At 49.7% G+C, this 16,579-nt stretch overlaps 1 protein-coding gene and 1 long non-coding RNA gene across 2 annotated transcripts in view; one reads left to right on the top strand and one right to left on the bottom strand.

Moving 5' to 3' along the window:
* Window positions 1–3,511: 3,511 nt before the first annotated feature.
* On the bottom strand, window positions 3,512–6,874 carry LOC123571582 (uncharacterized). The gene is made up of 3 exons (XR_006695736.3): window positions 6,738–6,874; window positions 5,685–6,157; window positions 3,512–5,116 (listed from the first exon to the last, which is right to left on the bottom strand). It is a non-coding gene; the product is annotated as an uncharacterized lncRNA (long non-coding RNA).
* An 8,391-nt stretch (window positions 6,875–15,265) lies between these two features.
* Window positions 15,266–16,579, top strand: part of LOC135971521 (uncharacterized) — a 106,273-nt gene continuing 104,959 nt past the window's right edge. Inside the window, exons 1-4 of the mRNA XM_073993196.1 lie at window positions 15,266–15,476; window positions 15,579–15,706; window positions 15,908–16,102; window positions 16,175–16,469. Coding sequence (XP_073849297.1) covers window positions 15,266–15,476; window positions 15,579–15,706; window positions 15,908–16,102; window positions 16,175–16,469 — 829 coding nt within the window. The remainder of the gene's footprint in view (window positions 15,477–15,578; window positions 15,707–15,907; window positions 16,103–16,174; window positions 16,470–16,579) is intronic.

Raw genomic sequence — 16,579 nt, 5'->3', positions numbered from 1 at the left:
TGCTGCCAGGCACGTGTGGTGCCCATACCCACACCGATGGCTGCAAGAAGGTTCTTCGTCAACAAAACGGGAGGACGCACCCACACCCACATAGGCATTGGTGCCCACACACATCAGAGAAGAAAATTGCTGCTGTGCCCAAGGTGTGGGGAAAGGGGCAATGTCCTCTTCCTCCCCATGGTGGGACCAAAATTACCTGCTCCTGCCAGCACCCCCTCCCCCAACTCCACAAGCTGCTGACCTCCACCCCAGTGCCATGCCATGTGCCAGGAACAGCTCAGCGGTACATCCCAAAGGGTGCTATCCTGGAGCGGCTGTGCTGGGCAAGGGACACGTTTCCTAGTCACAGAGGTTTTCTTTCTTTACTGCTCACCGGCCCTGTGCCTCTGTTACCCCCACTGTGGCACAGTGTGAAAATTCCATCTTGAAGGCTAGGAACCCAGGAAGATCACCACACCTGCTGAAATGGTGGGTGAAACTCCCTGCCTTGGACCTCTTGCTCCAGGACTGATGTCCATTGGGACTTGGCCAGGCCAGCATCCTGGGGAGGGCTGCATTCCTTGCCTGGGGAACCTTACTCCCAGTTAGGAATCACTGAGGTTGAGGTCCCTAATGGATTGGGGCAGCCACGGGGTAGAATGGAGGTAGCCCCATCTTACGGGGCTGTGTAGACCCAAGAAAACAAGCATTGAGTTCAGACTCTCGTCTGAAGCTGGCCACCTGAAAGTATTTGGGCTTTGGGGTGTGATGATGGCCTGGGGTCAGGGAACTGGTTATGACACGCAGGACATTCTCTGCAGCTCCCTAAGGTACAGGGTATGTTGCTAAGTATATGCTTTTAAAAACCCTAGGAGGAGGGGGCACCCAGAAGGGGCCCTGAAGTCAAGGGCATGGTCCAGCCTTTCCACCTCCCCGGCTGAAGACATGCTGGAGGACAGTTCTCCAGAGTTTCATAACAAAGAAGAGAAAAAAGAAATCAAAAAGACCTGGAGGATAGGCAAGCTAATGAGGGCTGACTGGGATTACCCTGCCCAATCCTCAAAACAAACCTTCCCTATCTGTCCTCTGGGCCAGGTGAGGAAACAGGTCACAATAGGACATTCAGACCCTGGGCAGGCAGCTGGCAGCCTGGAGCCCAGGAGGTGCAAACACATTTTTACTAAGACACATCCTGCACAGCCCTAAATCCATTAAAACTTGAGGCAATACAGCACATGCTCTGTGAGCACAGGGTTGGGGCTGGGGTTACAGATTAACAGCATCTCAAGGCAGAAGAATTTTTCCTAGTACAGAGATCAAAATGGACTTTCTTATGTCTTCGTCTTTCTCCACAGACACAATAACAGTCTGATCTCTCTTTCTTTCCCCCACACAGAGTGTCACCACTGTATGTCAGCCATGTCAGCCACTGGGGGACAGGCTTCAGCTTACACCCACCTTCCAAATTCCACCCTCTCACCTTGGTAGAAGCTGGCCAGGAATTGGGGCCAATGGATGGGTGGGGTCTGCACACGACACCGTGTTCAGGTCCCCATGACGGCCTCACACATGGGTGGTGGCCCTGCAGTTCCGGGTGCCACACACACCCCAGCCCCTGCTCAGGCCCTGATCTTTGAGAAGGGGGAGCAGCAGAACCTGGGCACTGACCCCACAGTGCCACTCACACCCACAGACAATTCTCCAGACAGGCATCAGGTCTCGGTCATGGCCACCTCCCCCTGCAGGGCCTCAGCTCTTTCCCGGGACTCACATGGTCCTTCCTCACATGCAGCTCTGGTAGGATGCATTGATCTGTACCCAGGGGCTCTGAGGTGACAATGGCCACGCTCATGCAGACTGCAAGGGCACAGGCTGGGTGCCCATTGTGGGGACCCTGACTGCAGCACTCCCAGACTATCATCGGGCATGCTGGCCCCCAGGCTTAGCTAGGGCACCAGCGGTAGGAGTGCACTGCTATGGACTCTGCAGGAGGAGGATAACTATCACCGCATCTTTATGTTCTCCTGCTGGTGTCACTCTGGGCTTCTCATCTCCTGGTTGTACGATTCAGGGCAGACTCTCTGAACACCTTGTGGGAAACAGCACAGTCCAGCAGAGAAGAGGCGAAAAGCCCAGCTGCGAAGATGAAAAAATGGCAGGTGTGACATGGACCCCCATTCAGATTCTGTATTTAGATAAGGTCTTCCGGAACACCTGCTCTCATTGGATAATACTTCAAATATACATATACATATACATATATATATATGTATATATAAAATTTATTTTTTTTTTTTGAGACGAAGTCTCACTCTGTAGCCCGCACTGGAGTACAGCGGCATGATCTCGGCTCACTGCAACCTCCACCTGCCGGGTCCTGGTTCAAGAAATTCTCCTGCCTCAGCCTCCCGAATAGCTGAGATTACAGGCATGCACCACCATGCTGGGCTAATTTTTTGTACTTTTAGTAGAGACGGAGTTTCACAATGTTGGCAAGGTTGGTCCTGAACCTCTGGCCTCGGATGATTCACCCACCTTGCCCTCCTAAAGTGCTAAGATTACAGGCATGAGCCACCGTACCCGGCCCATTGTGGCAGCTTAATCACAGAGGAAAAGAAGGCCTGGACCCAGCAGGAAGATGATGAAAAGGGATAAGAGCCGCTCTCTCACCTATGGTGTCAGCCAGGCACTTCCAACTTTCAACATAAGGGACACTAAATAGCTTTCCCAACAAAAACTGAGATGTTGGGTAAAACCTACAAAAATGCATCTTTGTAAGTGCATTACTGAGCTCGCATTGAAGGATGGAATCCACAGCAGTCAATAAAGAATTGGCGGGAACAAAAGTGGAATTTTTTTTTCAGTTTAGACAGTTGCACAGAGGATGTGGCATCAGAAACAAAACTGTATGTCTCTCCAAAATGAGGCCAGAAATCTGACATCTTAGACTTAAAATAAAAGCCCACCTCAGAGCAGGAGCAGCAAGGAGAGCAGCTGTCCCTGCATTGGTGCTGGGTGGAGGGAAAACCACTGACCCTGGGAACCGATGAGAAACAGTCCTCCAGGAGTTTGTGCTGGAAGACCTTGAGAGCATGGGTGAAATCGACGTGGCACCACGCGGCTGCTCACTTCACCTCTACCCCATGTGAGTGAACATCTTTGCTGAAACAATGCAACCCTGTCCTCAAAATATCTCCCCACATAAAATTCCAAGGAAGATAAGTCCACGTGCAAAAAGTTACAAAACTTAAGTAAACAAAGTACTGCGGATACATCCAATAATTCAAGAAACACATTCAGTAGAGCCACAAAAATCCAAAAGGTGGAAAAGATCAACTGCTGGCAAAGTATGCACTGCTGTTGCTCCTGTTAAGAGACTGTATTTCACAAAAAGCTAGACACGCCCCTCTGTGGCCTCACACTTGCCTTCTCAGGCATGTCTGCCCCAGAAATGCCCTTGCACTGTCTTCAAGAGACACATACGGGGCAAGAATATTTAGGCAGTGATTGAAGAAATAGAAAACACCTGAAAGCCATCCGAACACACCTCTATCAAGGAAAAAAGCTGGCACAGTCACATTGTGGAATATGATACAGCTGTGAAAATGAACTGCAGTTAGAAGTATCAACAATGAAAAATTACAGTGAACAAAGGAAATTACTGAAAAATACGCTGCTATTCCATATACAGTTCACAAACCATAATGTATGACATTGCTTAATAATATACACAGAAATGATAAACCTTATGAAAAGCAAGACAAACATTAACACATCAGTCCTATGTCTGGGTGAAGAAGGGAGACCCAGGTGATCAAAGAAGGGCATATTGTAGCCTTTCAAGACACTCGATGCTAATGGATGATGACATCAGTGCAATTATTAATCTATCGGATTATACATTCAATTTTGTTTGTTTGTTTGTTTTTGAGGCAGAGTTTTGCTCATGTAGCCCAGGCTAGAGTGTAATGGCATGATCTCGGCTCACTGCAACTTCTGTCTCCTGGGTTCAAACAACTCTCTCACCTCAGCCTCCCGAGTAGCTGGGATCACAGGTGCCTGCCATGATGCTCAGACAACTTTTTGTATTTTTTTAGTAGAGACGGTTTTCACCATGTTGGCCAGGCTGGTCTTGAACACCTGACCTCAAATGATCCACCTGCCTCAGCCTCCGAAAGTGCTGGGATTACAGGCATGAACCACCGTGCCCACCCAAATTTTGTAGACTCTTACGTGTCATATATTTCATAATTAAACATAAGAAATAAAATATTTACTGTAGTTTGTAAATGAAAGAGCAACAAAAAATGTTACAAACTTTTAAACATCAAACCTGTTGTATAGCTCATAGTGACCCTCGCATTAAGCTGTGGAAGTTCCAAGTTGTATTTCACTGTAATTTTCTAAAAGCTAGGTGAACAGATGAAAACCTGAATTCAGTTTTGAAACAAGATATTAAGATAATGTTACTGGTTAAAGGTGTCCAGCTTCTTGGTGCCTTGAACCAAGACTTGGACACAATGCAAAAATGGAGCAAGGAAAGAATGAAGCAGCAAAGCAGAGATTGACGGAAAATGAAAGCACACTCTACAGGGTGGGAACGCCTGAGCAGAGGGAGCCCGTTACTGAAGTTTCTGGGGTTTAAATCCCCTCTAGAGGTTTCCATTGGTTACTTGGTGTGCACCCTATGTAAATGAAGAGGAGGAAGTACAATTACAAAGTCATGTACTCAGTGTACGCCCTGTGTAAATGGAGAGGATATTTCCTGTCATAGCCCAAGAGTTTCCATTTGATTAGTTCTCCGAAGTCAGGGTGAATCGGCCTTATGTTCCTGCCTCCAGACCCCTTTCTCCTGCCTCCGTGGAATGGATGGCAGGACATGGAAAAGTGTTCTGTCCAAATGACATATCCCAGGGCACTGGCAGCTGAGGACAAGAGGGAAACAGTTGGTGCCACTGAGGAACGCTCACCCGTGTCTCCACACCGCACAGAACAAAGTGAGTGTCCTTGTCCTGAACCTTCTGAAGTGAGTATCTCGCCTCAGGGCTTTCATGAAACCCCTTTTTGGAGAAGTTCCTTCTCTCTCCTTCTGCAGCCACAAGGCAGCAGGGATAGCCCCTCTCACGCTGAAGTTCCTCTAAAAAAAACAAAGAGAATAAAATAATAGAATTAATGTAATGAATAATAGAATAATGAAAATGAAACTTTTTTACTGAAGCAGCTCTGGAATTTCATGTATTGGTGGCATTAAAAGCAGAAAATGAGCCTATAGGCCTGGTGGGGAGGCTCACGTCAGTAATCTCATCACTTTGGGAGGCCGAGGTGGGCAGATCACGGGGTCAGGAGATCGAGACCATCCTGGCTAACACGGTGAAACCCCGTCTCTACTAAAAATACAAAAAATTAGCCAGGCATAGTGAAGGGCGCCTGCAGTCCCAGGTATTCAGGAGGCTGAGGCAGGAGAATGGCGTGAACCTGGGATGCGGAGCTTGCAGTGAGCCGAGATTGTGTCACTGCACTCCAGCCTGGCAGCAGAGCAAGACTCTGTCTAAAAAAAGAAAAAAGAAAAAAAAGAAAAAAAAAAAAAAGAAAAAAGGAAATGGGCCTATAGTGCTCAATTTCATGACAAAAAATTAAGGAAAGAATAAAAAGACTCTACTAATAATGGTGACATGAGCTGCTCATATTGTCATTTTCTCTGGTACCTAATATTGGGGAGGAGGTGGGACCACCTGCCACCAGGCTCCAGGTGATTTTCAGGCTGTTCCCCCAAATCACTGCAGCTTCTTCCCTGCTGGTCCCTTGATCCTGCTGCTGTGCCGGGCGTCCTGTGTGGCAGGAGGCACCTCGGCAGCTTCCAGTGGGATAGGCCTGCGGCATTCTGAGGCTGAATGCCGTGATCACTAGGAAGTGAGGAGACACAAGCAGGAAGGGTTCAGGGATGGAGCGGTCGCTTCTCAGGGATCAGTCGCAGGCCGAAGCTGGGAAGAATCCCCTTTCAGGACAATGGCTCCAGGCTGAGGTCCATGCTGTTTCTGCGCATTATGATGACTGACCTGCATCCATAGGGAAGCATATCCGGGCTCCTTTTTCCTAGGTGATGTTGGGAACACCTTGAAATGGGCACTGGTGGATTTCAATTCCAGCCTTCCAGAAGCCACTCTAAATGGAAATTGAGCTAAGGGACGTAGCTGGAGTAAGTAAACAACTTTAGGTCCTGAACAACAATTTTCACATACAATATAGTGTGCAGGGAAAAATAAAGCCTCAGGACCCCAATTTACAGCCAAAAAGGAAAAAACATTAAACTGAAGCTGAATCATGCAAGAAACTGCCTTTCCTTTTGTTCCTAAGCAGATAGCTCAGATAAAGGGTTACATACCTCCACAGGAAGCTGGTCTATGTTCACCTTATCTTATGTAAAGGACTGATTTACCGCATGCGAGATGAAGACATAACTGATCATTCCCCATCTGCTCTCTTTCTCTTGCAACCTGAGGACCACCACAGATTCCCTCTTTCCCCTCCAGCCCACCCTTCCTCTCCAGCCCACCCTTCCCCTCCAGCCCACCCTTCCCTCCAGCCCACCCTTCCTCTTCAGCCCACCCTTCCCCTTTAACTACTGAAGCCCTCAAAATCATCTTGGGAGGAAGGCATAGACCACAGAGTGTTTCACGATCCTGTGTTTTTTCCTTCCAAGCACGTCCTTAACCTTGGCAGAATTAACTTTTAAATGGATTGAGATCGGTCTCAGGTACCTTTTGGTTTACAATCGCATGCCTCAGCCATCACACAGCTCTCTGGCCTTTGTCTTCTTTTACCAAAGGAGGAGGGTGAATTCCATGATCCTAAAACCCCTTCAGCTCTCCATAGGTTTCTGGGGGGACACAATTACCTAAGAGATTAGAGAGAGCATCATAAAATAGAAGTAGACGGTGTATGGCAGTTAGGGTTAAGTTTGGCTGCATAAAACAGAAGATTCAAGCTAACAGAGGCTCACACATATAAAGGTCTGTCTTTTCACATGAAAGGAATCTGAAGGCAGGCAATCCTCCCCTGTGCACTGGATCTGTGATCTTATCAGAGAGCCCAGCTTCTCTTATCATTGCCTCAGGCACTTTGACTGAAGGTGGTTGTATCTTCTAGATCACCTCATGCCCCAAGATAGCAGCTTTGTTCCTGCAATCACCGCTGCATTCAAAGCAGCAGGAAAAAGAAAAAATAAAACAACCCCATACTCAGTAGTTTGGCTCCTTTTAAGGAGTCCTTTTGGACGTCCTGCTCAACAATTCTACTTATATCACATAGGCCAGAATGGACCCACATGGCCACGTGGGTGCACAAAGACAGCTGGGGAATGAAGCATTTAGTGCAGAGCCTTGGTCAGAAGCGGAGGAGGAAATGGATGTTGAAGCAACTGTTTCTCTCACATGGCGTGTTAGTTGAGCTTGGAAGGATGAGTGGGTTATTTACAGACAGGCTTGGAGAGAGACACAAGCAAGGATCGTGTGTGGAAGAAGCATGCTGGGAATTCGCAGCATAAAGAGAGTCTCCCCCTCACTGCAGATTCTTCTGGCTAAAAACTCAAGGGCTTCTGAATTATTTCCATACTTTTTCTTTCTGAATTTAGAAGATTTACAATTCAATTATATGTAATGGTAAGACATCGTCTCCTTGGGGATTGTTTAAAAACAAGTCTGTTTGGGTTTGGAAAGAGAAACCTAAGACCCGCGTGCAGGGGTGGGAGTTTCAAGGTTCCTGGAACACAATGCTGGAAGGAATTCAGGCAAAATATTCCATGGTCTTCTGACTGCTCTCTGGTGCCTGTTGTGAAGTCTAAAAGCTGTGATGCTCCCCAGGAATGGCTGTGTTCTGAAAACTTTTCCAGGAGAGTGTCTTGAGCTGGACTACATTGTTACTCACTTTTGTAACAGACCAACTCTTGTGATAAGGAACCCACTCCCCCAATAACAACATTAGTCCACTCACCAGGGCGAAACCCTCATGACCTGATCACTCCTTAAAGATCCCTCCCCTCAGCACTACTGCATGGGGGATTCAGTTTCCAACACTTGAAATTTGGGGGACAATTTCAAACCATAGTAAGAAAACAATGGCAAAAATAAATTACTTATACAGTGTTTATCACTGATAATAAGGTATGCACAAAACATCATTTATAGTCTATATTCACTATAATATGTTGTGCTCTATTTTCATGTTAATTCATGCAAAGAAATAAAAAACAAAGAGAAAGATTTTCGAGAGAGGTATTAAGAAAGAGCACCATAACTTTTAGTGAAACTGAGAAACTGGTGGAAGTAATTGTTTTAAAAATCTTTTTTATTTGCTGGTTGTTTGGAAGTCAGTGGTGACATTTCAAGGAGGAGTTGTCATTGGGAAGGCAGATTTCAGGAGGCTTCAGTAAGAGTGCATGAGGAAGATGGGGAAGGAAGGAGGACAGGTGACTTAGAAAGATTCTTGGTGGCAACTGGAAGTGCAGAAATAGAATGGTGACTTCAGGGAGAAGCAATTCAAGGAATGTTGTGTTTTGCTTCTCTCTTTCTGTCCCTCTCCCCATCTCTCTTTCCATCTCTCTCTGCCTCTGACTTTGTCTGTCTCTGTTTCTCCCTCTCTGTGTCTCTCTCCTGGTTGCTCTGTCTCTCTCTGTCTCTTTTTAAGACTCTGTGTGTGTCTCTGTCTCTCTCTTCCCCTCATCTCTTTCTCCATCTTTCTATGTCTCTCTGTGTCTCTGCTTCTCTGACTTTTTCTGTCTCTCTCTCTGTCTCTCTCACTCTCCCTCTTTCTTTCTTTCTTTCTTTCTTTCTTTCTTTCTTTCTTTCTTTCTTTCTTTCTTTCTTTTTCTTTTTTTCTTTGTGTGTGTGTGTGTGTGTGTGTGTGTGTGTGTGTCCCACTTTCTTGGCATCTCACTCTCACTCTCCATCTCGCAGCTCTCTTTGGTTTCACTATGCAAGCTGACTCTCCCCACCTGATGATCCAGTGGGATTAGCAGGAACCGGGTGGACTACCCCCCCCACCCGCATCCTGTGCCCATCCATGAACTGGGGCAGAGGAGAGGACTGATCTCGCTACTTGGCCTGGCTGGACGTGCTGACCCTCAGGATCACAGGCAGTGGAAGGAGCAGCTCCTGGAAGGTCAGAGTGAGGCCTGTGATGGATGGAAGCCACAAGTATGTTGAGCACCAAAAATGATCAGCACTTGGTCTATGGCAGCAGGAGCTCAGAAGTGAGGAATCCTAGGGCCTTAAATGAGTCGCCCATTGTGGCAAAAAATTTTTAACAAAAAAATAGCCCCTTGGGCCGGGCGTGGTGGCTCAAGCCTCTAATCCCAGCACTTTGGGAGGACGAGACGGCCAGATCACGAGGTCAAAAGATCGAGACCATGCTGCCTAACACGGTCAAACCCCGTCTCTACTAAAAAAATTCAAAAAACTAGCTGGGTGAGGTGGCGGGCGACTGTAGTCGCAGCTACTCGGGAGGCTGAGCCAGGAGAATGGCGTAAACCCGGGAGGCGGAGCTTGCAGTGAGCTGAGATCCGGCCACTGCACTCCAACCTGGGCGACAGAGCGAGACTCCATCTCAAAAGAAAAAAAAAAAAAAAAAAGCCCCTAAGGAGTGTTCCAATGGCCACCTCTTAAGCAATACAATTGACCCATGAACAATGCAGATATTAGGGGCACCAACTCGCCACACAGTTGAAATTCGTACAATAACTTTTGACTACGCTAAAAAGAATTTACTAATAGCCTATTCTTGGGTGGAAGCCTCAGTGATCACGCAGAGAGTCGGTTAACGCACATTTTTTGTGTTATATGTGTTGTATAGTGTATATAGAGACTACAGGTGTGCCACCATGTCCTGCAAGTGTTTTATTTTTATTTTCTTATTTTTTGTAGAGACAGGATCTCGCTATGTGGCCAAAGCCGGTCTCAAACTCCTGGTCTCAAGCTGTCCTTGTGTCAGCCTCCTAAAGCACTGAGATTATACACATGAGCATGGCACACAGCTGATTTATTATTTTATTTTCTCAGAACTCTATGCAACCTGATTCTTAATACATAAGGAAAGAGAAGCCAGACAAAGGTGGAAGGAGTTACACACGATGTGAGTGTCATTTGGCACTTAGACAAGAGAGGCGGATGATAAAAATAAAAGATCCGCATGTCGCAATTGGCGGTGGGCTTGGATATGGACTCCAGCCCTTTTTATTTTTATTTTTTTAAGAGATAGTGTCTCACTCTCTTGCTCGAAATGGAGTGCAGTGATATAATCGTATCTCGCTGTAATCTCAAACTCCTGAGTTCAAGTGATCCTCCTGCCTCAGCCTCCCAAGTAGCTGGGACTACAGATGTGCCATCGCTCCAGGCTAATTTTTTTTTTGGAATTTTGTAGAGACGAGGTCTCCCCGTGTTGCTCAGGCTAGTCTCAAACATGTAACCTCAAGCAATCCTTCCGCCTTGGCCTCCAAAGCGCTGGGATTATAGGTGTGAGCCACTGTACCCGGCCAAGAAACCAACCCCACCTGTTTTCTATATAAAGTTTAGCATCTAGATACAAAGCAAAATAATTTTGAAAGATCAAGGAGTCTGAAGGGAAGCTGGTGGGAGGGGAATGGGCTGAAGGCAGCGTTTTCTGGTCTACGGTTTTGCTTATTCTTGGACTTTCCAAAGTCCCGAAAGAAGCAGAAGGAAAGTGAGAAGGGAGGAAGAGGCAGGAGGAAAGGGGGAGGGCTGCGCCTCTGAGGTTGCAGATTAGCCCAAGGCGGCTCAGTGGCTGGGAAGGAAGGAAGGAAACCCCCAAGGACGAAGGTGGAGTCAGAGTACTGGGTCCAGCAGAGACTGGAGGGGAGGAGGGTGCTGGGAGCCAAAGACCTTCCTGCTAGCACTGCAACCTCTTAAACTGCTTAGGTTTTTATCCAAATTTGATGCGTCCACATTTTGTAGACCTCTAAACAAAGTCACTCAGGGTAACCCAAGCAGGAAGGGGAGGATGATAGGAGAAGCTTCCCCACCTGATGATGCCCTTCTGGCTTTTATCCATTCCTGGGAATGACTCTTTCTCCAACTCGGGGGATGCCCCTATGGGATAATACAGTGGCGTGGACCAGCAGTGGAGAATTCCAAGTCAAAAAACGATTGGCGTTTTAAAGGAAAGTAAGAAATCATCCTGCATATGTGAAATATTGGAAAAAAAGGTTGTTACTAATAATTCTCAAGAGACCACTCTGGTGAGATTAGGTTTCTTTGGGGATGTGTCGAGCAGGGTATATGTACCGAGTGGGCACATCCCACCCTTCAGACTCCTCCCTCAGCTCCTGTCTACTGTAGCAGTCAGAGGGCAGCTCCGGTCCTCATCTCCTCTGAGAGACCCACTCAGTCATTCACTCACTCATTCACTCACTCGTTAACTCATTCACTCACTTACTCATTCACTCCGTCACTCGCTCACTCACTCATTCACTCAGTCGTTTACTCATTCACTCACCCTTTTACTCACTCACTCATTCATTTACTCATTCACTCACTCATTCACTAACACATTCACTCACTCACACACTCACTCATTCACTCACCCATTCACTCACTCACTCACTTACTCATTCACTCATTCACTAAGCCATTCACTCACTCATTCACTCACCCATTCACTCACTCATTCACTCCCTTATTCACTCACTCAGCCATTCACTCATTCACTCACTCATTCACTCACTCATTCACTCACTCATTCACTCACCCATTCACTCACTCACTCATTCATTCATTCACTCATTCCCTCACTCAGCAATTCACTCACTCACTAACCTTCTCTCATTCATTCATTTACCCACTCACTAACTCATTTACTCCTTCACTTATCCACTCACTCATTCACTGACTCACTCACTCACCCATTCAGTCTATTACTCACTCATTTACTCCTTTACTCACTCACTCACTCCTTCATTCATTCATTCAGCAGCACCCATGACAGGTTCACTCTGTCCTGGGCTCTGCTGTTGCCCTGGGCCTGCAGCAGGGAATAGTCAAAGAGCTCTGAATCCACGGCATTCAGAGTTCAGCAGGGGGACCTGTCGAGAAGCTCAGCAGATAGGTGAAATGCCCCATGTGTGACACTGAGGAGGATGTTTTAAGAGAAGCAGGGAGGGAACAGGAGTGTGCATGGAGCCCAAAATTTCTGCGAGGGTGATCGGGGGAGGCCTCACCATGCAGGAGACCTTTCAGGACAGACCTGAGGAAGGTGGGCAGAATGGGTAGGGAGAGGAGGGCGTGGCCTCAAGAAAGAGCAGGCTGGGCCTGAGGTTGTTGGGTACCCGCATGGGCCTCTGGGCAGCACCAGGATCTGATGGGACCAAAGGACAGGCCAGTGGGCCATGTGTGGGGCCTGTGACTCCGAGTCAGCAGAGAATATGCCTGAATTACATCCTGATAGGTGCACCCTGACTTTGAAGCTGAGGACACCCGAGGCATGGAAGTGGGGTGGATGTGGGGGCAGAGCAGGGCATGGGGAGGGAGCCTGTGCCAGTCCAGGTCAGAGGTGGTGGCTTGGCCCCTGTGGCTCCAGATGCAATGAAGAGCCAAGAGGGACTTTCCTGAGGGACTTAGATGCCGGGGTGGAGGAGCACTGCAAGGTTTCAGCCTGAGTCCCTGGGAGGATGGAGTCACCAGGAGCTGAGGTGAGGAAGACTGAGTGGTGGGGGGTTGTGCGGCGGTGCAGAGGCCTGAGCTCAGTTCGGTCCCTGCAGATTTGAGACGCCCACTCCATGCACAGGCAGAGACGGCAGGGAAGGGGAAGAGGTTGCAGCTCAGGTAGCCCTGGAATGTGCAGCCCCACATGCTGGGGCACTGGGTCATGGCGCCCTCATGGCTGGGAGGATGCTTCCCTCCTGGGATGCCACAACTCCTTTAGGGCACATCGGCAGCTCCTGCGCTCACCACAGAGGGGAAGTGGGAAGGGCATCTGTCCCTATGCATGTTCTCTTTCACTTTGTCCTAGGCAGGTCCCAGGCAGCACCTCCCCTCCCAAGTGGCTCCCCTTGGCCCCTGCCCCTAGTGTTCACAGCCAGACCCTCGAAGAGGGCTGGACTCAGTGGCTCACTTCTAATGAATAGAACCAGGCAAAAGAGGTGGCGGTCTCTCCTGAGATTGGATTGGGAGGGGCTGCAGGTTCCGTCCACTGGAACTCTCCCTCTGGCTCTTGATAGGTGCTAGTTCTGGCAAAGCCAGTCACCCGCCCAGGGCAGAGGGCGGCCTGAAGCTGATGCCACGGAGAGACTGGGGCCTTCAGTCCAAGTTTGTAAGCAACAGAATCCTGCCAGCAACACAGAAGCGAGCATGGAAGCATCTCCTCCGCTGATGAGCCTGAGCCTTCAGAAGACACGGCAGCCCTGGGCAGACACCTGCTGCAGCCGCGGAGAGCCCCTGGGGCAGAGGGCCCAGTGAAGCCTGCACTCCTGGCCCAAGGAGTAATCATACCTGTGGTTTAACTGTGTGCTGGTGTGGGCCAGAGTTTAGACTAACCTGTTAAGGGACAATAAAGAACAAACACACACCTCAGGTCCTACTGGGTGGAAGCTGTACGGTCAGCACGGCATGTAATATCTTCCTCTTGAATTAGAAGATTCATTGCTAAGGCTAACGATTAAAAAAAAAATACCTCTAGTTGTAGCACCATTAAAATACATGACGTGCAAAAAAAAAAAAAAAAAAAAAAAAAAAAAAAAAAAAAAGAGCTATAGCTATTCTCTTCCATCTTAGCTACAGGCATATATTAATATATGCTAATTCCTTGACTGACTGAGCAATGGGCCAAACTCATGAGAACAGATGTGTGAGGACTGTCAGTGACCACCCTGACCCCAGCCCTTACATACAGACAAACTTTTCAACATAATCCGTAACCTTGGGGGTGTTGACACTCTAAATTTTATTGTTTTTAATTAACTATTTCTTTTCCCTAAACAATACCTGTTCATTGGAGAGAAAAATAGCATTACCTGTACTAAGCAAAAGAAAGGAAATAAAATGCTCAGAAACATTTACATATGTATGCAGACTCACACACACACACACACACACACACACGCACAGGCTCGCACTGTGTCTAGGACTGCCTTTTCACTTATTGGTATGTCCTGAACATATTTCCATGTCAGTAGACACTTATCCTCGTAGCGGTAACAGCAATTAAATATTATTGCAGCATCTATTTTTATCATCATTTATTTAACTCATCATGGTTGAACTGTTCGGTTGTATCTCTCGTTTTCTGTATTACAGGCAATTTGACGACAAATGACCCATCCCCTAATGTTCAATATACAAATATCTAGTGTATAAGGAGATAAGGGGTATTTGGCTAAAATACAATTCAGCGTGCCCCACCTTCTCCACATGTAATATGCTCTAAAAAGGCATGAATAATTAAATTAGCCCTTCTATTCTCCAGCACAGATCCTGAGCCCAGCGGTGGGTGCGGGTGCTTAGAGCCCCGGTCTGCTCTCCTACCCGCCAAAAGGCAAAGGCCACTCAACTGCCACCTTAAGACACCCAGGATTCTCCTCTTCTTTTTTATTAATAGAATAAAGCTCAGGCTCAGTGCATGAGAGCAGCGCTCTTCGACTTTGCATTCATCAGAGTAACCTAGATGGCTTGTTTAAAAATACACATTCCCTGGCTGCGCTCGAAGAAACTGGACTTCAGTGGTTTAGTGGGGGTGTGCATAGGCCAGGTGATTCTGAGGACCACGAGGGGTTAGGGACTGCCCCGTTAATTCCGGCCAATGGAGAGATCAGACCATCCAGCATTGTCTGCAGCATATTTCTTTTTCCTCTTTTGCAATGAATATTTGATGCTCAGCGGGATGAGCCCCAGGATGAGGCACACATGAAAGAAAAATCCATGCCTCTCCATCTTTTCCCCAGGATTGCCCTTTGGTGAGACTCTCTTTTGCGACTGCTTCACTTTCCCCGGTTCACAGAACAAACCTCTTCTTAGTCTCTTTAGTTGTCTCTTATCTGTTCAACAAACACCCACTGCGCAGGACCATCCTCCAGTAAGCCGTCCAGTGGGGCCGTTTGGGAGCCCTTCTTCGTGGGGTGAGCACTGAAGGAACCGGGGCCCCATAAGCCCGTGCTTTTGTCGGGGCTGCCCCCTCTCCCATCTCAGGGTACCTGGCACCAGGCTGTTAAGCTGTGGATAGGCAACCGCACATCCCATTGGGTGTGCGTATTTCAGCACGTGGAGTTGGCCAGTGAAGCCGGCCGATGTCGGCACAGCGTACAGCAGCGCGCCTGTCCGTGGGGAGGAAGGGTCGTCCCGCCTCCCCTCCAGGCCAGTCCTGTTGCGCCTCCTCCTGCCCCACTCTGACTTTCGCGCGCCCAGGGGTCTCTGAGGGTCGCGCCCGATACCCTCCTCTACCCCAAGGCTTCTTCTCCCCAAGGGCCGGGCTGGGGGCCCAGGAGCGTCACAGCCTCCGTAGGCCCCGGAAATCGCAACTTGGTCAAAGCTAAGCCTGCCGCGATCAGCTTTTCTCACCACCTTGGGGATCCACTCTCCGTCCGTCCTTCCCGACCTCAGGCTGCAGAGAAAACTTGGGGGCGGCGGTCGAGGAAGCCGCGCCCCGAGGCTCCCAGCACAGCCCCAAGAGGAATCCTGCCGGCAACAAAAAGCTGTGCGCGCGGCCGGGCGCGAGCCTCCGCGTCCAGGTGGGGTCTCCGCGCCCCAATTCCACCCCGCCCCGCATCGGCGCTCCCCGCAAGTGAGGGGTTTCCACACGCCCCGGCGTTCCCGCACACTCAGGGTCTCCCTCGACCCCCCGGGAGATGCTCCCCGCTTTCTATCCCGCCCCGCTCTGGCGCGCCCGGTAAACGATGTGACCCCGCCCCGCTGCGGTCTCCCCTCCCCAGGACACTGCCCCCGTCCCCACTTGTGGTGCTCGGGGCATCTCTAAAGCCCCCAACCAGAGTCCTCCAACCCACCCGCGAGGCTCGCGCACCAGCAACGCGGCCCCGCCCGCAGGGACCCCGCCCACCTGTGGCTCTACCCCCGCCTCTGCGGCCTCCCCCACCGCTAGCGCGGCCCCCACCTGGGACGACCCCCGCGTAGGTCCTCCTGCCCACACCCGCCCCCTCGCCAGCCCCTGCCCCAGCCCCTAGCCGTGACCCCGCCCCTAGCCGCCCCCCCGCCCCCGCCCCGCAGCCCCTCCCGTGCGCTCGGGCCCATCCCGTCACCGCCCATTGGCCCTGGGTCCGCTCAGGGGCGCCGGCCTGGCGGCGGTTCCGAGTCGGGCGCGCGCCGGCAGGGTTCCCATTGCCAGCGGCGCAGCCAGACTAGGGGCTGCCCTCCGCCTTCTCGCCATGGACGCGGACGACTCCCGGGCCCCCAAGGGCTCCTTGCGGAAGTTCCTGGAGCACCTCTTCGGGGCCCGCAAGGCCATCGGCGTGCTGACCAGCGGCGGGGATGCTCAAGGTGCGCGCCCCCCTCCCGGCGGCGAGGGAGTGACGGACGGAGGAGGGAGAACAGGGCGAAGTGGATGGGGCGACGGGGCAGAAGAGGGGGAAGCGATGGGAGGACCCGGG

This window comes from Macaca fascicularis, chromosome 6 (genome assembly GCF_037993035.2).
Source record: "Macaca fascicularis isolate 582-1 chromosome 6, T2T-MFA8v1.1".
NCBI lineage: Eukaryota > Metazoa > Chordata > Mammalia > Primates > Cercopithecidae > Macaca > Macaca fascicularis.
This window is presented reverse-complemented; position numbering and strand designations above follow the sequence as displayed.